This window comes from Mesoplodon densirostris, chromosome 13, assembly GCF_025265405.1.
Source record: "Mesoplodon densirostris isolate mMesDen1 chromosome 13, mMesDen1 primary haplotype, whole genome shotgun sequence".
Lineage (NCBI taxonomy): Eukaryota > Metazoa > Chordata > Mammalia > Artiodactyla > Ziphiidae > Mesoplodon > Mesoplodon densirostris.
Genome location: NC_082673.1, coordinates 52,799,513 through 52,823,378, shown reverse-complemented (window position 1 = coordinate 52,823,378; position 23,866 = coordinate 52,799,513). Strand labels below are relative to the sequence as shown.

General features: G+C 34.7%; 1 protein-coding gene across 4 annotated transcripts in view; it reads right to left on the bottom strand.

Moving 5' to 3' along the window:
- Positions 1–520: 520 nt before the first annotated feature.
- Positions 521–23,866, bottom strand: part of DPY19L4 (dpy-19 like 4) — a 59,488-nt gene continuing 36,142 nt past the window's right edge. For 2 of the 4 annotated variants that reach the window (XM_060116336.1, XM_060116339.1), the window contains 10 exons: positions 23,718–23,816; positions 23,086–23,159; positions 20,264–20,422; positions 19,003–19,125; positions 13,767–13,887; positions 11,396–11,452; positions 10,601–10,683; positions 7,912–8,044; positions 4,438–4,596; positions 521–2,772 (listed from right to left, as the gene is read on the bottom strand). In XM_060116336.1, coding sequence (XP_059972319.1) covers positions 2,608–2,772; positions 4,438–4,596; positions 7,912–8,044; positions 10,601–10,683; positions 11,396–11,452; positions 13,767–13,887; positions 19,003–19,125; positions 20,264–20,422; positions 23,086–23,159; positions 23,718–23,816 — 1,173 coding nt within the window. In that variant the 3' untranslated portion in view covers positions 521–2,607. The remainder of the gene's footprint in view (positions 2,773–4,437; positions 4,597–7,911; positions 8,045–10,600; positions 10,684–11,395; positions 11,453–13,766; positions 13,888–19,002; positions 19,126–20,263; positions 20,423–23,085; positions 23,160–23,717; positions 23,817–23,866) is intronic. The other 2 variants (XM_060116337.1, XM_060116338.1) reach the window with 2 other exon arrangements.

Here is a 23,866-nt window from a genome sequence, read left to right as displayed (position 1 = left end):
GAAATGGATAATTTTTTTTGAAAATAAAAAGTAAACTTTTATTTACTTTTAACCTTCTTATTTTAACCTCCTTATTAAGGCACTTATTTCAATAGTTTTGCAACATCAAGGGCAAAGTATTTATGTTTTGTATTTCTTTGAGAAATTCCTTCTACCCCAAACTCATAAACTTTGCCCCTTTCACAGTAGATCTTTATTGTCATACCTAACAACGGTAAGTTACCCAAATGGAATTACTTGCAGAATTCTTAATCATTTGTTACTCTACAAATAAGGAAATTAATTAAATGCTCCTCAAAGTTTTCTAGCACTATTGTTTTAACTACAGCTAAAATAGAAGCAAATAAGCTTATCTTTCATACCCAGTATTATTATTTCTATAATAAAGTTCACATTTTTCTTTTCAACTGATGCTGAGTGAAAAATTCATTATTTAAAAAATTCAATTAAAAACGGATCCAAACCTATTTTATTTAAGAAATAAGTTGACAGAAGCAAAAGCAACTTACTAATACGTCAAAAACAAAAACAAAAAACATACAACAATCAAAACTAATTCAGCATATTTGATCATAAAGTAAATCAATAAAAATTCAATTAAATATTTCATGCTACGTAGAAAGTAGGTTGTTCTATTTCCCTTTCAAAATATGCAAGCTGACTTTTAAATTACATTGTTTTACATGCTCCCTCTAATTGTAAGTACTACCATGTGACTATTCACTGTGTACTTAGGTAACTATGGTAATATTTTCATAAGGCTTGAAGCTAAATACTAGTGACTCACTATTAAGATGTACAGAGAACCTGAAATAACCTGCCTGTAGCTATCTTAATATAATTGTTAAAAGTTATATAAAAACGTGAAATGAGAACCAATAAAACTAATGCACCAGACATATGACACTGCCATCAAACAATTCTTAAGCTCCAAAAGAACAAAACATCTTAGAGCTAATCTAAGAATGCATGTGCTTTTGTACTTTTAAAATATATATTACAGAAAATAAAGAAAATGGAAAGATGTTCCTTTCTAATGTAGTAATTCAGAGTAATGAAATTGCAATTTTTACAGCACTCTTTAACAAGTGAAAAATTTTTAAATCTGTTCACTTAACAGGTGTATAAGGTCAAACTGAATAGGTATCCCATCTTATTAAAATGATACACCCATCCTGAATCTCTTCATAAGGCCAAATTAATCATTTAGAATTTCTTTTAATTAATAATTAAAAATATGAAAACATTTAACTTAAAGGAACATAACAGATCGTGAAACTGCTCTGAATTTATTATAATTGTCATTTTGTTCTTAATGTTGAAGGTTGTATCATCGTTTCATAAATAATAGCACTTGTGTTTTACATAAATACACCTCTATGCAGAGGTATGTTAAACATCATCTGCACATATCTCCAGAAATTGTTGCTCACGTTAATTGCTCATATTCTCATTCTGATAAAGATTTAATTTTTTACTTAATACTTCAATAGAAAACATGTGAATAGATTATATATATACTCCATATCCATATTTTTTAAAAACCTAAACAACATTCTTTTATTTTTTTCTTATTTTAAAAATTTGAACATTCTTTTAAATGTCTGTTTTAAAAAATACATAGGTGGGCTTCCCTGGTGGCACAGTGGTTGAGAGTCCACCTGCTGATGCAGGGGACATGGGTTCGTGCCCCGGTCCGGGAAGATCCCACATGCCACGCAGCAGCTGGGCCCGTGAGCCATGGTCGCTGAGCCTGCACATCCGGAGCCTGTGCTCCGCAACGGGAGAGGCCACAACAGTGAGAGGCCCGTGTACCGCAAGAAAAGAAAAAAAATACATAGGTAACAAGAGTTACTGTTTTATCATGATTAAATTGGTATCAAATTTATGGGCATAAGTGAAAAAACTAACCACTTAATAGTCATAAAGTGATGAAATGCAATATCATACACTGTATATTACTAAGAAAGTACTCATTTACATAAGCAGCAGATGAGGAGAGCAGTATCATGGAAAATCTGGATATATCTTTATGTATATCCTTAAAAATCAGTTTCCTTTATATAATTTCCATTTTAATTTAAATGTCACAAATTTTCAGTGAACATTTAAATTAGCTTTTTATTGTAATATTTCAGTTCTATTATACACCATGAAATACCTTCAGAAACTGCCTTGAGGGAAAGAATAATTCTTTCCTTCTATTCTATAATTATATCACATTATTTATTAAATGTTATATTTGAGATATATACTCTGACGTTGAACATATTCAAATTCAAGACTAATGTTATGATGGAATGAAGATTTATGAGGAAAATTTTACAGTAGTTTAGAAGGTAAAATCTTTAAAGACCATGTAGCAATAAGGAAGACACCTGGCTGGAATGATGCAGAGTGGCAGATTTGACATTTTACCAAAGGACAGTAATGTTTGATCTTCTTTGCCCCACAGAATTCTAGATCCAGTTAACAGAAGGAGGGGAAAAGCAGCAGCAACATTTCAAATGTCCATACTCTGATTTCCAAAAGACACCACGTAGGTAGAAGAAAATTGCATTTTACTTCAGGTGGTATACGTCTTTGAAATGAAGGCTCTGCTATTTTTCAAGACTGAAAGGATATCACAGTGTTGATTTTATACACAAAGTAGGATCTGTTCCAGTATACTCTAGTGAAATAATTCACATAAGGAGAATAGTTAATTTTGACCTCATGACAAAATCTTCCATGTTTTGAGTGGGTTATCTTGTCACCTTCTTCACAAACCACCTATCAAACGATATGAAACAAAATATTAAAAAGCTTATTAAGCTTACAGGAGAAATGCAATCAATGTACAAGTGATGATATTTATATGAAAAAAATATTATTGCTAAACATGGACTATCTCACATTGGTTAGCAAACATCTCATATTGTTCAGCAAATAAAAGCCTCTTCATAAGAGTTACCGTGTCCACTAAATTCTTGAGATTGAGAAATCAGTATAAAGTGTTTTCCAATTTTTAAAAGATTTAATCCTAAAATTTAGAAGGCTATGTCTCCATAGTCTACTATCATTCCTCTGAAGAACCTTACCATGGAGCCTACCAAGGCTGAGAAATGGACATATACTCTTAATGTATATTCATACTCTTCTCCTTGTGCAGGACTGACTCACATTAGTAAGCAAGTTTCTGTGACGTATCCAGTACAATCCTTTACATTTTCACCTTAATGAGGTTCACTAAGATAGCTTAGCTAGCTTGAAGAGTTTTCTATAATAAAATACTAAATATTATTCTAATGCCTAGGAAAGATGTCAGAGAGTCAACTTTAAGAATAAAAGGATGGATTCGCTTTAAGTCCATGCCTGGCATTACACGAAAGAAGAAGTAACCTGATCTTCAAAATGGAGCAAGAGGGTAGCCGAGAGCAGAAGGATAAGGCTCTAGACAGCAGACAGCAATACAGTAGTAATTACTGAATACCTGATGTTTAATAAAATTACATTTTGTCACCAATTAAGCCAAAGACCACAGATATCAAGTGCCAACAGAGAAAATTCAAAATACATGCAGCAGAAAACAGAATTAAGTTTATATTATAAGATTAAGGGGTCATGAAGAGAGGGAAAGGTGGAAATCATAAAAACTAATTTCTCGGGACTTCCCTGGAGGTCCAGTGGTTAAGACTCTGCGCTTCCACTGCAGGGGGCGTGGGTTCAATCCCTAGTTGGGGAACTAAGATCCCACATGCTGCAGAGCGTGGCCCCCCAAAAAACCCCAACAAACTAATTTCTCACCTCCAAACTGGTCTGGGATGATTACGACAAAGAGCTAATTAATTAGGAAGGGACCGAAAAAGTCTTGGCTGCAAGCTGAACAGAATATGCACTCCAAACAAGAATGACCTACTGCACTGTGCCTAAGATCCCTCACCCCCAACTTTCCCAGGAGTAAAGGCACCCTTTCCAGTGCCTAATCATCAGTTATACAAACACTAATTACCAGATAGGCAAACTCCCCTGTCAGTCGTAGTTGCCAGGTATACAGTATACACTGTAGGCTGAAAGAAATTTCTCAACGTAAGAATATAAGAAATTTCTCAACATGAGAATACAACAAAACAAACGGCTGCTCTTTATAATATGTTAAAATAAAATCATCATTCAAAACAAACTATCTTTTGTTTATAAATGTTGAACATGCACAAGTACAGGCAACAAATAAGGAATCGAGATATTGGTAAACTTTTTTTTTTGCAAAATTGCCCAACTTTTCTTTTGTACATTGAAAAAATTGTTCAAACTACTTTTAATGAGCTCCCCTCACTGTTATATAACTTTTAATTATATTCTTAGTTAAGTTCCAAAAATAAAGTTTGAAGATACTTCTTTAAGTTTAAATAAAGTCATTTTTCTCAAAAAAATTTAATTTTCCAAATGGTTACTTACGTGGCCATTTGCAATGTCTAATAAATCTTTAACCCTACAGCCTCTCATGGTTCCCACCTCATTGCAGATAGCATCTTCTACAATTAGGTAATTAGCCTTGTAGGATGTCAGTATTTTATAAATATCCTCAGCAGATCGCTTTGAATAGATTTGATAGATCTGAAAGAATATAATTAAAACAACAACTTTAAAAGACATTTAAAACTTCTGTTTATCAAAATTATATATTAAGCCACTACTACGTTCTTAGTACTATCTGTGGAAAATAAAGATATTCACTAAGACTTGATTCCTTCCCTCAGGAAGCTTATACTCATCTGCTATTGGTCACTTGTGTATCTTCTTTTGAGAAATGTCCATTCAAGTCCTTTGCCCATTTTTCCCCAGTTTTATTGAGATATAATTGACATATAACATTGTGTAAGTTTAAGGTGTACAACATGTTTATTTGATATGCTCATATGTTGCAAAATGATTAGCACCATAGCTTTAGCTAACACCTGCATCATGTTACATAATCGCCATTTCTTTTTTGGGGGAAAACATCTAAGATCTACTCTCAGCAACTTCTGAATATACAATACGGTGTTATTAACTATAATCACCATGCTGTACATTAGATCCCTAGAGTTTATTCATCTTATAACTAGAAGTTTGTACTCTTTGACCAACATCTCATTTTTCCAACCTTCCCAACCCCTGGCAACCACAACTCTTGTTTCTATGAGTTCAGCCTTTTTAGATTCCATATATAAGTGATATCACAGAATATTTGTCTTTTTCTATCTGACTTACTTCACTTAGCATAATGCCCTCAAGGTTCATCCATGTTGTTGCAAATAGCCTTTGTCCATTTTTTAAATTGGGTTGTCTTTTTATTATTGAGTTGTAATCATTCCATTACTTTTTTTTATTACCATGTATCATAGTATTTTATACTCCTTTTATACATGAGATAAAGTCAGTGAGGTTAAAAATAATTTGACCCTTGTCACAAATACTGAAAGAACAGGGATGCATGCTTAAAACTCATGTCTTGATTACGTGGTGTTTTTCATTACAATTTTGCTGACCTTATTAGATAATAAGCTTTGGATCTTATAATACGTTTTTCAGGTTTTCTGAAATGTCAACCTTGGATAACCACAAAAGTTAGGCCAAAAGTATCATATACTGTTTGTTGTGAAAATACTGAGATTTGCAACCTAGATTGCACAAGATTCCAGTCTATCTGCAGAATATTCAGCAGCTGCTTACTACATGTTATGGCTGCTGTCTATCTAGCAACTTTAGGTCCAATGTCCATTGAGGTGCTAGAGATACTCATTCTGTGGAACACAGAATGTTAATAAATCAAGAGGAAGTTTCTCACTCATTTCACTTTGTTAAGTAAGTTCATGTGAATGGTTCTCTCTTATCCAGCTTATACTTATTTATAGTTTTTTATATTGTTTTACTTATTTTTAAGTTTGGGGAAACTGTAACATACTACTGGGGCCTATAAAAAACACCTCTATGCGCTGGCAATAACATTACTGTTAGACTAGAGTGAGGTTTCTCAACCTCAACGCTATTGACATTTGGGGCCAGATAATTCTTTGTCAGGACAGAATGGAGGCTGTTCTGTACATTGGAGGATGTTTAAGAGTATCCCTGGTCTCTACCCACTAGGTGTCTGTGGAGCCCCTCCCCTAGCTGTGACAACCAGAAATGTCTCCAGACATTGCCAAATGTCCCCTGGGAGCACCATCTTCCCAGGTTTGAGAATCACTGGCCTATAATCACTGATTATAAAGATTAGTCACATGTTATGAATTATAGACAGTGTCTAAATCAAATGGTATGGTCTCACTTATGGAGAATTTGAATTTCATTTTAACAACAAATTTATTCAGTACTTGCTATGTACTAGACACCATATAGAAAGACCAAGATTTGAAAAAAAAAAATGGTTCCTATTCTCACAGCCAAGTCACATAAAACTAAAAACTCTAAAATGTTTAAATTTCATTAGAACCTAATTAGAGCTCTGACTTAATTATAAGTGATTCTGAAATTCTATATTAGGACAAAGACCAATCAAAAGACAACAAAGAAAACAAAGCCATGTCAGAGTCTGTTGGTTTAAATCCACAAAAAGTAAAGTTTAGGAATATGCAGTAGTATATCTTCTAAGCAACACTACCTTTTCAACTGCAGCAAATACTTACAGGCAGCTGTTCTCTCAGGTAAATCACTTCCAGGTAGATCTCCCCGTCTCTGACCTCTCCCCTGCTTCAACTGTTCGCTGACCTTAATTAACTCTAAAACAGATCTAAGGTTCCACTCCTGGGCTTATAGAAAGGTCTCTGATGACTCCCAAATGCCTCTAGGGTAAGTCTAAATTCTTAAGCATGACCTTCCAGGTCCTCCAGAATTTGGCCTTACTTTATTTTCCAGTTTCATGGCCAAACAAATTTCAAGGCTCATGTGACTTTTTAAACCTGGAATCACTGTATTCTTTTTCCAAACAAGTTTCTAGTCATCCTTCAAAGCCCAGATCAAGCAAATGCCCTTTATGAAGACTTGGATTTTTGTAGGCAGAACTGACTGCTCCTGCTTCCGAACTCCTCTCTACTTTCTGTGGTTATATGTGAATGTGTGTGCGCACATACAATTATAATTTAATAGTACATATTAATACGAGCTAACATTTAAATTTTACTGTTCCAGGCATAGTGCATTATCTTATTTAATTCTCACAACTAGGAGGTAAGAATTATTATTACTTCCAGATTCAGAAACTTGCTCAAGGTCACGAAGCTTAAAGTCTAACCTTCGTATTGGAGTCTAACTTCTATATTGCTATACTTCCTCCTTAGCTTAGAGTATACTTAAAAACTGTATGAAATTCTCTCCAACTGAAAAATAGAATATTTAGAACTCAGGTTCAGTTGGTCATTACCTTCAGATATGAAGTTACTATTTAAATCCATACCAAACATTCAAAATAATATATTCTCTGAAGAAGAAGCAATTAGATACCATACTGTTATACTAAGTTATTAATAATAGCCCATAATGAAAAATAAATCAGTGTTTTATAAGCAATAATAGAATTTTGGCTTGGAAATACAAAGTGTATAAAGACAGTAACTGAAAGCCTTCCTTCAATAATGTGATTGAGAACAATGATATTCTCAAAAGAATGCTTCCCTTTATAAAATATTACACATCAGTCCCTTGAAACCTTATGGGAAATGAAATGTTTCTCCTAGAAACATATCCATACTTTCCATAAAACAAAGAACTTCATATTCTAATGCTGGCCTCTCTTGATTAAATGTATTATACAGCTTTTTTAAAACTAAAGCTAATTAACTCTTCTAAAATTGTCTGGATTTTCCTAGCTAACCAGGAACATATGCATCATTACAGAACTATACTAAGGAGTCAAGTAAAAATGATCCAAATGTAGAATCTAAAATGCCTTACATTTTCATTTCTCTTGAGAAGATCATCATCATTGTAAAGAGGCAAGCTTGTCACCATCCATCCAGTGCATAATTTAATCACACCCATTAACTGTGGACTTCCTGCAAAAACAGCTGCAACTGGAGCTTGCCTTCTGCAAAGAACCATAAAGATTCACACACTGAAAAGGTAAGTATACTATTTAGATCACTGATTTATATCAATTCTGAAATACCAAGCAACTTAAAATGTATTGAACACTTAAGTTTCAATGTCAGTTTTCGTTTCATTTAATTTTTGGATTTATTAAAAAAAAACTGAGCACCTATTATGTGCCAGAAACTGTTCAGACTGCTAAAGATAAATAAATATTTAAAAAAGAGAGGTGGGAGGACAAGGTCCCTGCTTTCAAGAGGGAGCAGGGGGAGAGGATAAACATATAGGTCAGGTGGTAATAATGCTATTAAAAAATAATGCAGGGTAATGGGAGTGACAATTCAATGCTGATACTGTGAATTCTCAAATTCGTCTTTGGCAAATATTAACCACCAGAACCCAACTCCTTCCAGATCCATCTATCCTCCTGCTCCTTCCCTACCTTTACCCATATGTCGATCTCCAGATAACACATGAAGGACTTCTCTACTCTAAATCATAATCCAAAGTCCAGATAGATGCCACTCACAAGACAGGTCCCAAAGGGCTGCTCTTATGTTCGGACTTATTTATTACCTTCCTGTATTCAACATTCAGCATCTACCTACTATGTGCTAGTGATATTGTCAAGCTCCGAAAATAAAGAGACAGCACACAGCCACTGTCCTCAAGGAGCTCCCAGTAATGGGGAAACAAAAATGAAAGAGAAAAATCACAACACAGTGACATAAATGTCCAGTCATTTGATGTAAAAGGTCCAATGTTCAGGCCTTTGCTGTTTTTGAAACTACTGTGGTAAATCACACACATAGATGTGACTTTCTCTTTTGTTAATGACAACACAAGGCTATACAGTCCGTGTTCCAAAAGGTAAATACAATTTACAAAAAAGTATTAATAGGCAGTAGTTAAGGATGATCTAAAAAAAAATAATTTTTATACATACAAGAGGTGTCATTATAATAACGAGACCTTATAATAAGACCTATTATTCTCATTTCTATATACCTATTCTATAAACCTATTCCTCATTTCTAGAAACATTTTTGGCCTTTTTACCCCTATTATCCTGGCCTTTTCTGAGAGTGTTTCATTCCTTTTTCAAGTTTTAGTTTCTTCTTCTATGTGTTTAAAATTTTTCATACTATTTCATAGTCTCTATCCATAGGGTAGACTGGTTGGAAAAATGGTCACAATGATTCTTTTCTATAGGTATGCTCTTGGAGGAAACGCTGGTCTTTGTCATGTGACTTGTTTTGGCCAATAGGACAACAGCAAACATAATTTGAGCAGAGACTTAAAACATGCTTGACCTTGTGACTTGTCCTCTCTTGCTGCTCTTGGGAACTCTACAACCACCACCTTGTGAATGAGCCCAGTCTCACCTGGGCTGGATAATGAGAAGCATGTGGCTAAGTCAACTCCATGACCTCAGCTGACACCTACCCAGTCTAGACATGTGAGAAAGGCCATGCCAGACTATCCAGTCCCAGATGAGCTGGCGCAGGCCAGAAGAATCCTACCAATTGCTTCTACTCAGCTGGCCACTGAAATGGTGCAAAATAACAAATGTTTATTGTTTGTACGCCACTAAGTTTTGTGGTAGTCCACTGTGCAGCAAAAACTGACACAAACAAATTTTATTATCAGAAATTGCTAGAAGTCTACTTCTATTGCTTATCACAACCAACAACTGATTCTTGCTGTGTTGAACTGTTTCTTCATGTGTTTTGTAACTTTAGAGCTTATCTTCTTGAAGCTTTATTTGTGAAATCCTGGGTAGCCTGGGTTGAGGATTATATCAGGCACTCCAGACCATCCCAGAACCACTTTTTATGCTAATCTCTTGATATAGGGTTTCCTGGATTAGACAAGTATAATTTCAAACTACAAACATGTGAATTCAGATGCATTGCTACAAATTCAGAGGAGACACTTTATTTCTGACCAAGAGCTGAAACCAAGGAAGATGTGCTTTCTTATAATCTTTCTCTACCACTTGATGGCTATTTTGTGATAGTCCATCCTTTCACTGACAGTGTAGCCCTCTGAAGGTCCCTTAGTTATATATGTATGTTAGGGGAGGGAACGAGGTGTTTCAATTAAAATTCCCAGCTTCTATAGGCCCAAGAGCACATCTGTCGTATTAAAATCTGCATGAGTGTTAAAATTAAAAATCTTGTTAACCTTGGTTATCAAGACTAGAAATCCACTGCTCATTCACCTCCAACTCTGGTTAAAAGAAGTATCTCTTGACTATCTAAATAAAAGAACATTGGTTCCTTTTTATTCCACATTTCTAGATGTTTAACAGCTAGAGTTTCATATCTAAAACGTATCAATACTATATTTTGATGTAAATGAGTTCAATTAGAAAATTAGAATTATATGTCTAAATGAAAACTAAATATCCCTAAAAATACAGGGTAAAATCCCTGAGATTTATGAGAAGAACTTGGAAAAGGATTAATTTATTATTTCCCCTGAATCCATTAAATAGCATTCAATGATTAATTAATAGCTTAACAACAGTCTTGGGCAGTTCAGTTCTTACTTTATCCAGGTCATAAGTTCCACCGTATCTGGGTCATAAAATTCTTGTAGTTCCATTAATTCTGTCATTAATCTTGGAAAAAACTAAAATACAAAACAAAATCCCCAAAACCTGTGTGTAAGTATTTAGAAAGTTTAAAACTGTTTCAGAGTACTTCCAAAGACTAAGAGGCCAACTTATAACAAACAATATTACAACACTGTTCTCACAGAAAAAATGGCATGAACTGCTTTACTCTCCTTCAGTTTCTTGCTAGTTCTTCTCAGCCCAAATAGTCTACTGTATGGTTAATTCACTGCCTATGCTCAATACATAATTTTATCAACCAAACAATTAATCATCAGTTGTATCTTTCATGCACATGCACACTAAATAAGTAAGCAAACAAATAAATTTCAGATCAAGTCAAATAATTCACAGGTTTACTGGCAATTAATTTCATGTTACATTATGATAAGCCAAAGAGTTTACATTATTTTATAAATATTTAAATTTGGGGATTGCCAAAATACTTTTTACTATTTACTAATAAATACAATTTATTCAGCCATTTCCTTTGTCAATTATAAACCGAATTAATACCAGTATTAGACTACAGAAAATTGCATCAAAGTAAAAATGTTTTACCTCTTCTATCATGTTCCTATTGGTAGAAAATTACATATTATTAAGTATATCACGCTTTATTTTGTTAGAATACTGTTCCAATATAAGTATCCTACATACACATATAAATTTATCACTACCTATAGATAACATATATTTTCATCTTACGAAAAAATCTAATTTTCTTACCTCTTTCCATAAGCTGAGACCTATTATAGTAGGGACAGCCATGCTCAGAATGAGAGCCTAAAATGATAAAGCAAAAAGGGTTATGGATAAATACATTTCAGAATGTACTATAGAGGTACTAGACACTGACTCTATGGCCAATCAAATATTCTTACAGTTATAACAATTTCAGTCAGAGAAACTGGAGTCAGCATGGAACCCAGTTCACAGAGTGAGATGGGTGAAGAATAATAAATTTTATATCAAGCTGGAGACAAAGTGAGAAATACATATTTGCAATATAAATTTAAGGCAGACATAAAAAGGATAATGCACATCGCAATATTTCAAATAGTAAGCCAATTTTTGACAATTTTTCCAGGAATTTAACTTATGAAGAGCTTACAAAAAACATTGAACTGCTATGAAAATAGCTAACAACAACAAAAAGACAATGAATTAACACAGGAAAAATAGCCAATATACATCAATATACTACTATGCTAAGATAAGAATGCATAAATTCCTCTGGAAAAAGACTGGCAAAATACAACATGACTATTATTAGAGATAATTTATCATCTTCCTACCAAAACCTGTTCTCTTCCTATTGTCCCATGTCTATTGGTGACCCCACAATCCAGTCACACAAACCCAAAACCTAAGAAACATCTATGATTTCTCCCTATTCTTTATTCTCCCATACTTACTGAGGCACCAAATCTTATTACTCTTCTATTTTTTTTCACTTCAGTGTAGTACAGTATTAATTACATGGGGTTTGGAGCTAGAAGAACCTGGGAGTGAATCATCTTTCTTACCCTTACAAGTTATGTGATCTTGGGTGAGTTATTTAACCACTTTATGCCTTAGTTTCTTTGTCTATAAAATACAGATAATAAAACTTAACTAACAGGGTCTTTGTAAGCTTTGAATAGCATGTGAAATGCTTCAAACAGTACCTGACCCATAGTGAGCTCTCAAAACAATTGAAGTTTTTATCGTTTCCATTCTCCATGGCCTGTACCTGGGTGACAGCCTCCTTCCTGATTCCAGTCTTTCACCCTTAAGCCTATCCTTCACAGAACTATAAGGGTGAGCTGAGAGAAAATGTAAGGCTGACTCTCTCCTGCCCTTGCATAAACATGTCAATGTCTTCCTACTGCCTGTGGGATAACACCAAGCACGACAGGACACTCAAAGACCTCGATGACCTTACCCTCTTAGACTTCTCCAGTCTCATTTCTTGACCACTCTTACCTCACATTTTATGTGCCAACAAAACTAAATATATCGTGCTTTTTCTTTACCTCTGTTTTTATTCCCTTTGAATACATCAAAGGGAATAACAGGGAATCCCTAAAAAAACTGAATTAATTAGCCCTTCTCTGTTCCAACAGCACCCTATCAACACTTCTTATCTGTTTTTATGACTGGGAGACTGTAATCCACTTGATGAAATTAATCTCTGTTTTTTTTTTTTTGGCCACACCGAAGGGCATGCAGGATCTTAGTTCCCCAACCAGGGATCGAACCTGTGCCCCCTGCAGTGGAAATGTGGAGTCCCAACCACTGGACTGCCAGGGAATTCCCCTAATCATGTGTTATTTATCTTTTTATTGCAAGCACATTACACATAGCAGGCACAGTGTAAATGTTGTATTCTCACTGAAAACATACCATAGTTCTAAATCAAACTGAGAAAAATATTATCAAAATTAATTTTTGAAAGCCTCTCACATTGATTCACTTACATTTTTACCTTCTATTTTTTAAGTAGTCTGCATTGAAACACCCTACTTTTGTAATCAGAAATTATTAAAAAATGTTTGCCATTGAATCTTTTTCTTTTTTTCTACCTATAAATCATGATGCGATTTACTCATACTATTATTTTTTATAAATTTATTTAATTAATTTATTTATTTTTGGCTGTGTTGGGTCTTCATTGGTGCATGCGGGCTTTCTCTTTCTCTCACGCGGGTGAGTGGGGGCTACTCTTCGTTGCGGTGTGCGGGCTTCTCATTGCAGTGGCTTCTCCAGTTGCAGAGCACGGGCTCTAGGCACACAGGCTTCAGTAGTTACAGCAGGCGGGCTCAGTAGTTGTGGCTTGTGTGCTTCAGGAGTTGTGGCACGTGGGCTCAGTAGTTGTGGCTCATGGGCTCTAGAGTACAGGCTCAGTAGTTGTGGTGCACGGGCTTAGTTGCTCCACAGCATGTGGGATCTTCCTGGACCAGGGCTCGAACCCGTGTCCCCTGCATTGGCAGGAGGATTCTTAACCACTGCACCACCAGGGAAGCCCTACTCATGCTATTTTAATTGTATTCATGTGGTTTCCATTTATATAATTGAAAGAGAAACAAGAACTTAACACAAAATAACAATGACTCACCAACAATACTGGGTGTACAGTTCGTAATCGAAGCCACTTGAAAAGTGTCATCCAAAGTTCAGGAGAACATACACCAAATGCTGCTAACATGCACACATAAGGAGTCCAGAGGTATTTCAAGCTGGAAAAGACAGAGTCATACATGAGCTATCCTATAAACATCATTATTATGTGATTTCTCTTTTCTGAGTTTTCCTAATACTCATGAAAATACCACAATGTTGAAGGAGAATGAAAAAGCTTAGCCTCTAACTTTTAGCAACATATTGTTACTCACTTCTTAAATAACCAAGAGACATGTGGGTTACTAAAATGAGGATGAAATAAGACATTAATATAGATGAGGTGTAGTAAAACTGTACTCTTGGAGAGAAAATAAACTGTTACACTTTTTCAGAAGGCAATTTGGCAGAACCTATAAAAATTCTAAATACCCCAAGACAATCCCATTTCTAGTAATCTAGCCTACAGATATATTAGCATAAATGTATACATGTGGGGTTTTAATTGCAGTATGTTATTTTAATTGCAAAAAAAAAAAAAGAAACCTAACTATCCTTCAACAGGTACTGATTAAATAATAGATCCCTATGAAAAACAAAAAAGCAAACTGCAAAATTTTATGTATACTGTTACCCTAGTTTTTTGGTGATTTTTTTTCTAATGTACATATATGCAGTATAGCCAAAAAATAACATCTGAAAAGATATTGCTGACAGTTGTGACCTCTGAGGACTGGGACGGAAGGATTTTCATTTTTTACTTCATACATATCTGTATTATTTGGGTTTGTTACACAATCTGCATTATTACTTTTGAGATTAATTTTTTTAAAACAGGATTGAAAAATTGGGCCCCTAACTTAAAAAGATAAAAAATCCAGGTGTACAGAAAAATGAACTTGTGCAAATAAAAGGCAGTACCTTACTTTAAGTTGTAACTTGTACAGGAAACAAAAGAAACCCATCACCGTAGGTGATGGTAAAAGCTGAAGACAGAAGAGGAAGAGTTTAGAAAAATTTGTGGATGTCATTGATTCACACAGATTATCAAGGAAAAATAACATCTCAGATAACTTTTGTAGTTAAGACTAAGGAAACAATAAGATCCTTCTAAGATATATTCTTTGATGACAAACTCAAAAGAGACTAGAAGAACATGAGGCCAGAGTATAAATGTGAACTATTTTGGTTTTATAAAACAGCAAAGCTATGAAATGGGGAAAACGAAGTAACATTCACCTAATAAAAATTTATTGATCATACACTTCAGGGTGACCAAAGTACTAGAGAGAAAAAAAGAAAAACAAGACATGGCTACAGCCCTCAGGGAGGGCTTTATTAAGATGGAATAAAACTGAACACATGGGAAACAATTAGAAAATAAGTATAAAAAATTTATATAAGGTCTAGGGTGATATGAAAGCAAAAGGACCAATTTGAGAATGTACTTTGGTTTAAAACAATGAATACTGAATCAGGCTTTGAGAGAAGTAGCTTGATGTATTAGAATACATGTTGCTAAGACAGAGGAATTGCATTCGTTTCCTCTGGTTAACCAGTATCTCCTCCAACCAATAACTTCCCCATTTCAGAAAATACCAAACCTATTTTTCCAGTCAGCTAGAATCAATACTAGAGTCTGGTTTATAACTCCAGGAGAGACTACTCACATTGAATTACATGTATATGACATCCCTTGGAACACAAACTCTCTGCTCTAGACATTGGACCATTGTGCCAATCTACTGGTTTCTTCGTATACAACCCCTCCTTACCATTTATTTCAATAGTCAGCTAATTAACATCTTAACTTTTAAATTCTCTTCCAATTCAACCAAATGCCAGATGAATCCTTTTCAAACATAACTATGAGAAGACATGTTCTGTTCAAAAATCTTTAGTTTCCCAATACCTACAGAAATAAATGAAAACTCACCCAAATGGTTTTCAGGGCCCTCTAAAATACGGTCCTGACATACCTTTTCAGTTTTTTCTCCTACTACTTCCCTAAATGATTAGAGTTCCAGCCAGAGTTTGCAGAACAATCTCAGTGTTTCCATCCCATAATGCACACAAGTTTCTCCCTCCTGGTAAAACTGCACCCCTCTCTAGTTGCTGCCTTAGCCTCTGATTCCCTTTATAGCCAGACTTCTTGAAGTCTACACTCATCTCTTTCCTCACCTTCTTTTCTCTCTGATCATATCCTTTAAAAACTCCTCCTTTGGCTTATGAATTGCAACTCTTCCTAGGATCCCTCCACCTCAGTCCCTGCAACTCCTTATTTAGTTTCCAATTCCCAAATATCTTAGTTTTGGCCCCTTTACTCCATCTCCATTGCTACTCACTTCTAGATTCTACTATGATACCTTCTTAACTGGTTTATCTTCCTCTAATCTTGTTTTCCTCGAATCTTTCTCAATCATTGCTGCCAGAGAGATTTTCCCTAAAAGAGTAAAGTTGATCATGTCAAATTTCTGCTTAAAACACTTGACCTGTTCCCTGCTTATTTTTCTGGACGTATCTCGCTATTTCCCTCACATTCATTCCATAGTATTGGTTCCCAAAAAATACTTCTTTTTCCCAGATTATTATACACACACACACACACACACACACGTGCACATGAGAAAGCTGACAGCCTGGCCAATGTCTATCTCTCAAGACTGTGGCCCTGTTTAGAAAATCTCCCTTAAGCTGATTTCCCCTACATACCTTCCACAAGTGAGTTAGTACCTCTCCCCTGGATGACCAGAGCACCCTCTGTATACCTTTCTCATAGTATTTTACTTTGTTCTAGCTCTTGGTTTACTTATCTAGAATAGGAACTCTTTGAAAAGATTAAAAAAGACTAGATTTCATATCTCTCTAATCCCTACTGCCTACCAGGTAGAGTGCCTGGCACCTCCTAAGGGACCATGCAAGTTATCTGCATGAATAGATGATCATGTCTTAGAGGTCTAGTGAGTAAATTGGAGAATTAAGGACCAATGATAGAATAATGCAGATTACATTTTCAAAAAAGGGATCTTGAACTTAAAATGACAGATCCAACAATGAAGAATGGTGGGAATAACAAAAAGTTCTTTTTCAGAGAGAAATAAAACTGAGGAAGGAGGAGAAGGAGGGGAAAAAGGTAAACCATGCTCCAAAATTCTAGTACTACAAGGCAACAAGATGAGACTCAAACCCTGAATCACTTAAAATATTCATGGATTAGTACACTTCTTCCTCCTACTTAGGCACTATGGATTGCTAACTATTAGAGTGAAACTTATTCTCACTTCAAGTTTCCATAAAGAGATCTCCCCTAGTCATGGGTTTGGCAGTCTGATAAAGTCTGTGGACCCCTTATAAGAAAACATTTCTAAATGCATAAAATACATGGGCTTACAAAGGAAACCAATTATACTAAATTTGATATCAAATAATAAAATTTGTAATACAGCAATATTTGTACCTGTTTATTAATACATTAAATGCAGGTCTAATAATTACTATAATTTTGAAGTGATGTATATAAACAATATTCAAGATACCTGTAAAAAACCAATACAATGAGAAAATAACTATGCTTTCTGTTGGTGAAAGCACCACGGGTACTGCTAAAATGACTGTGATTCTGTATCTGTATTCATAATTAAAGGAAACTTAAATCTTATACTATATCAATATTCTTCACCTCTCCCTGCTTTTATTCCCCTCCCTATACTTCAGAACCCTAACTGCTCCTCCTCGTGGCAGCAATTTATCTGATTTGTGAGTGTGAGGTGACAAACAGTTGAGCATACTCAATGAACACTTATAGGCTTTTACATTTTGGATCTTCCTTTTGCAGTATGGGTGTATATAGGTGCAGCAGGCTTACCAAGGCTCTGGCCATTCAAGAGGGAAGGCCTGAAATTTAAGGACTAAACTCAGTTTGGGGTGGAAGATATTCAAAGGTCTTTTGGTCACACATGAAAAAGAGTTTTCCAATGCAACTTTTATCAGAATCAGAATCATTCAGATGACCCAAATATATTTCTCATATATATTTGGTTTTTGACCACGGGTTTCTGGCTCACAACTCCCAAAACCCTTGGGATTTCCTAAGTGCTGAGAGCTTAAATGTATCTTTTATTATGTTAATGAGGTGACTTTTGGAAAGCAGCTAAGGATGGGGACTGGTTGCCAGTGGAGCCAACCAGGTGATGAGAGGGTTGGAACTTTCAGTCCTACCCCCAGACCTCTGGGGAGGGGAGAGGCTGGAGGCTGAGTTCAATCACCAATGGCCAATGATTTAATCAATCGTGCCTATGTAATAAAGCCTCCATAAAACCCCAAAAGTACAGGGTTCAGAGAGCTTCCTGGCTGGTGAACATGTAGGGATTTCTCTCTCCTGGACAGAGCATGGGAGCTCCAGCCCTTTCCCCATACCTTGCCCTATGAACCTCTTCCATGTGGCTGTTCCTGATTTATTATATCCTTTGATAATAAACCAGTAATCTAGTAAGTAAAATGTTTCTCTGAATTCTGTGAGCTGCTCTATCAAATTAATCAAACCTGAGGAGGGGGTCTTGGGAACCTCTGATCTATAGCCAGTTCACCAGAAACACAGGTGACATCCTGGACTTGTAACTGGTGTCTGAAGAGGTAGCAGGGGAGTCTTCTTGGACTGAACCCAAGCCTGTAGATTCTGATGGTACTTCTGGCATGGATAGTCAAAATTGAGTTGAACTGTAGGATACCCAGCTGGTGTCCAGAGAATTGTTTGTTGGTATGAAGAAACCTCTTCCCCACTTTGAAATTGGGTGCTCGGAACCATTTTATACTCCTATGTCTTATTTCTCATCTGAGTCAAACTTCAAAGAAAAGGGTATATTGAACCCTCACCCTCATAACACCATTTACCTCTCCTTCGCTTATCAAAGTTATAATTTTATTTTTGTGTGGTTAGCATCTGTCACCTTCATTAGACCATAAGTCACATAAGGTTAGAGATTCTTGTTCACCACTGTACCCCCAGCACCTGGCACAATGCCTGGCCCTTGGAAAACATTCAATAGTTTTTGAACAAATAAATTAATAAGTAAATATCGGTTCACTGTACTATAAACACCTCTCTAAACTCCAGTTAGATGAAGGTTTTTTTGAGTTTTTATAGTGTTTTATAAATGTGTTCTTAAAAGTATCCACTAACTACCGTTAGAAAGGACAATTCTTTGTAAAAACAAATGGCTCAAATATACACTTACCCTTCTATAATCATTGCAAGAGAGCCCAATAAAATAGTGTGAATCACGTGATAAATTATTTCTGGCCTTTCTCCAATTTGTCCATCTTCAAGCGTAATAGTTTCTTTCAGGGACTTACCACTACTGAAAGAAATGTGTTTTTTACTACTTTGAAAATATTTATTTGAAAAATCAAAGATCTTTAATATCTTCATAAAAAATATATAGGTAGTTCTTAAAATTTGAAAGTATATTCTGCTGGTCAAATACCTAACTTAGGTATCTCCAAGTCTTTTTTTTTTTTTTTTTTTTTTGCAGTACGCAAGCCTCTCACTGTTGTGGCCTCTCCCGCTGCGGAGCACAGGCTCCGGACGCCCAGGCTCAGCGGCCATGGCTCATGGGTCCAGCCGCTCCGCAGCACGTGGGACCTTCCCGGACCGGGGCACGAACCCGTGTCCCCTGCATCGGCAGGCAGACTCTCAACCACTGCGCCACCAGGGAAGCCCTCTCCAAGTCTTTGAAAATGGCTTTTGAAGCTTGAAGACAACTGCCTCAATAAAGACTAAACATGAAAGTTCAGGAAATATAATAAAAAAGATACATAGGTTCCTTTTCCAAGATGAATTATCACTAAACTAGTGATTGCTAAATCAATATAGTTAAATAATAATTTGAATTACTAAGTTCTCAAAATTAAGTTACTACACACAGCCTCTTTTCAAGCTTGATAAAAATATTTTTAAATAGTCAAACTTTATAATTTAAAATCACTTATACTACTAGTTTCATGTAAGTAGAAAAAATTATGCTTACAGTAAGTAAAAAATCTGAGTAAATTAGTGAATGAGTCTGTAAAAGTTTAACTGATTATTTAAATATCATTCCTGCATTAAAAGTGGACATTACAGGGACTTCCCTGGTGGTCCAGTGGGTAAGACTCCACACTCCCAATGCTGGAGGGCTGGGTTCGATCCCTGCTCGGGGAACTAGATCCCGCATGCATGCCGCAACTAAGAAGTCCGCATGCCACAACTAAAGATTCCACGTGCCGCAACTAAAACCCGGCACTGCCTAAATAAATAAATATGAATATTACATATTTAGATGTATAAGCTTAAATTTGAATTTTATCTACTTAACTTATAATGATATTTTACACACTGATAAAGAGAGAATTCAATTAGAAACTCTAAAACACACAAATATTGGAAGGATATTAAAAATAAGTTTTATATATTTCCATAATTTGTTAGTAATATGATTGGTTTTCCTAGATACTTACTTAATTCTCCTAAAAATAACTTGAATCATAGAAAGAAAACAAGTAATTAACACTAAAATATAGAAAGGTAATAAAGAAGACTGTGTCAATCGCAAAAAAAATTCTTGAGATGGTGCCTGAAGGGATTCTTGACATAGGAGCCAATTCATTGTAAAATTCCTACAGAAAACAAAAGCATGATATTAAAATCACAGATGTTTTAAAGTACTGAACTTAAAATTATTTTTTCCATCTCAGTAAAAACTAAGACAAAACTAAACGCATTTCCTAAATCCGTTAACTTACAACAGCAAGGTCATACCCTTTATAAATGAAAATAATAGCATTAGTAACCCTCCTCAACAAACTGCCCTAATAAATTTAAAACTACTACTTTTTTATGATCCAGCAATGTGACCTTCTCTAGAACCCAATACAGTTTTAGGGGAGTTTTACTTTCTATTTTTACCTGGAAGATAACAAAAAAATTCAACTGTCTAACCTCTAACAGCACTGGCCAGTATGATAGCCACTAGTTACATGTAGCTAATAGCACATGAAATGTGGCCAGTGCAAATGGAGATAGTCTTTAAGCACAAAATACACCCTGGACTTCAAAGATAAAAAAAGCAAGAAAAAAGGAATTTAAAAAACACAAAATATATCTCAATAATTTTATATTGTTTACACATTAAAATAATATTTTTAAATTAAATAAAGTACGTTAAATTAAAGTACGTTATTGAAATTAAATAAAGTACGTTATTGAAATTAAACTCACTTGTTTCTTTTTACTTTTTTTTAATGCAACTACTAGAAAATTATGTATGCAACTAATGTCATATTGTTATTGGACAGCCCTGTTTTATATTGATAAATGTAACTCGACTAGGACCCATTTTAAAAAGAGGTATCTAATTATTAAGACATAAATCATAAAATTTGAAATGTAAGTTTTTTGAGCTATACGAGTCAGGATAAACTTTTTTTTTTAACCCACACTAAATATAATCAACAAGCCTGCTAGTTATACATAGATTTATCTGCATTCTCACTCCCAATCCATCTTCAACCTCCATTTAATCCTCAAATTCCTAGCCCTGGGGGAGGAGGTAAGCGATGGAATGATCTTCAGAGTGCTCACGGATAGACTGAGAATGCTTCACAAATCACTGGGTTTAAACTAAAAGGTTAAAGTTTCACAATGTGCCAAACAGCTATACAACTGTATCAAGAGGCTGCCATCAAAATATTTTGTACCTAGGACGAAGGCACTTTTTAAAAAAATCTGCCTACTAAAGTAACTAATTCAATAGAGTCTAATTCAAATTCCAATTTAATGATACTCTTTCCATAACCCCAGTCTCAATCCTTCCTTCCCCATATTCCCATGGCACTTTAATTATCCCTTTATTATAGTGCTTAATGCAATCTGCTATGCGTTAGATTGTAGTCATTTATGTATCCCCCAGAGTACCTGGCCCAGTACCTTGCACATTAAATAAATATTTATTAACACTTCTTTACTGCTTCTTAAAATTCCGTCTCAACAGAAATGTCTCCTGAAATTCTGGTGAATTACAAATCCTGATATCCAATTGGCACATTTGCACATAAGGCACTTATTATTTATACCACCCATGCCATTAATTGTATAAAAACTATCTAATGAGCCAACAATATTCTTAAGGACAAGATTAATAAGTCTTAATCTTAAAATACCCAGTATATTACCTTGTGAAGCCTAGTACCTGACATGAGGAACAAAGGCGCACTATAAAACATCAACTAAGAAACACTGGACAAAAGCAGACCTTACTGCTAGGCTCATTCTAGAGTCTTCCAAGGTTAAAGAGAAAGTCAGTGAAAAGGCCAGTCAATTATGGAGGTCTGCAACCAACTTTTACTAGTTGCCTGCTGAGTGTCAGGCCTACAAATACACCTGAAAAAGACATGGTCCCTACCTTTATGAAGCACATGACCTCTTAAAGGATCCTTTTATATTACTAGATAGCCATATACGATTTACACTTCAGAAGACTTCTCCAGTGTTTAAGCCATGTCAAACACTTGGTTAACTGATATATCACAACATAAAATTTCATTCACAGTATCTAAAATCCCATGTAATCCCAGCAAACGATTATAAGATTCTATGGTCTACTATATGAACTAGAGATATGTATAGGTAAATATATATTTTCTGTTATGCAAATGGACTCTATCAGCACATAAAATCATTTATTTCATTTTAGATTTAAAAAATGCATTTAAATAACAAACAAAAGGTACATTATTTTTGAATTTAAAAAGTCAGCTTCTGGTCCAATCCACTATTATGACCAAAGATAAGATTCTTTGCTATGAAATAAATATCTTACTGACCACCCCATTTTTAATGCCTATGCCCTTTTTTTTTTTAAGTATAGATTTGGAGTATATCATGAACTTTTTTTTTTAATTGAACTATAGTTGATTTACACCCATACTCTTTGTAATATAACATTTTGCAGTTAGTGGTTAAAATTTCCTTGGTTCTTTATTCATTTTAAATCTTTAATTTATTCTGACCTTAGATTGTATCATCACTCCTCATCAAGGAAAGTAGCCTCAACATACTGTGATGCTATTGAGGTTTAAGTATATCTAATTTTAAAAGACCTAAATGAGATTTTTTTTAAATGAGAGAAGTATTAATGTCTTATTTCTTCTAGATACTATAATATCCCAAATTATTTTCTAAGTGGTATGTAATTAGGTGTATACGCCCTCCTTTGATTATTTTTGCTCTTTACCTTCTAAGTGGTATAGAGTTAGGTAAACTTACATAATCTAAAACTTACTTAGTCATATTTAGTCCAAATTTTACTTCAAGGAATTTCAGCATATGTCCATTTTCTTTGTGTGGGACAAACATCTGAAGGAGAAAAACACTAGTTACAACAAAGAACTATTAGCTAAGTTTATAGCAATATGCTTTAGCCCAATACTAGAACTAGAAAACATAGCAAGACTACAAAACAAAAAATATGAATTAAAAATACATGATGTAACTATGAAGCAAGGAGATTTATTGGCACAGTCAATCACTTTACCTTATAGTTAAGCATAAAACTATAATGGGGTAGTAAGAAGATTTTAACCTTATCCCACCTGGCTTAAATAACTTACCCACTCTTTTGAATGTCTTTTACTCATCTGAATTTATTCCATATATTACTTAGTGTTAATTGGGTAATGATGACATTTTAAATTAAATGAAAAATAAAGTGTAATTTTTTAAAGGTACTTCTATAGGAAAGACTCAGAATCCTATTTTCTCACCTAATATACTAGGTATGATTATTGTTCAACTAAACATGTTACTGTACAAACTCTTACTTTGCTACCCCATGATTCTCATTAAAATTTAGCCCAGTATATTTCATTATTCAATTTGCTCTACCACATGAATCTCAAACACAGAGTTACTTACCTTCATTACAATATTCAATGTCACTGTCAGAGTACACACCAAGTAAAAATTAATCACTTTCATTATTTTAGCCACAAAAGTTCCTTTCTTCACATTCAGCTATGCAGGGAGGAAAATTATAGGAACAAAGAAGTGAGGTTTAAAAAAAT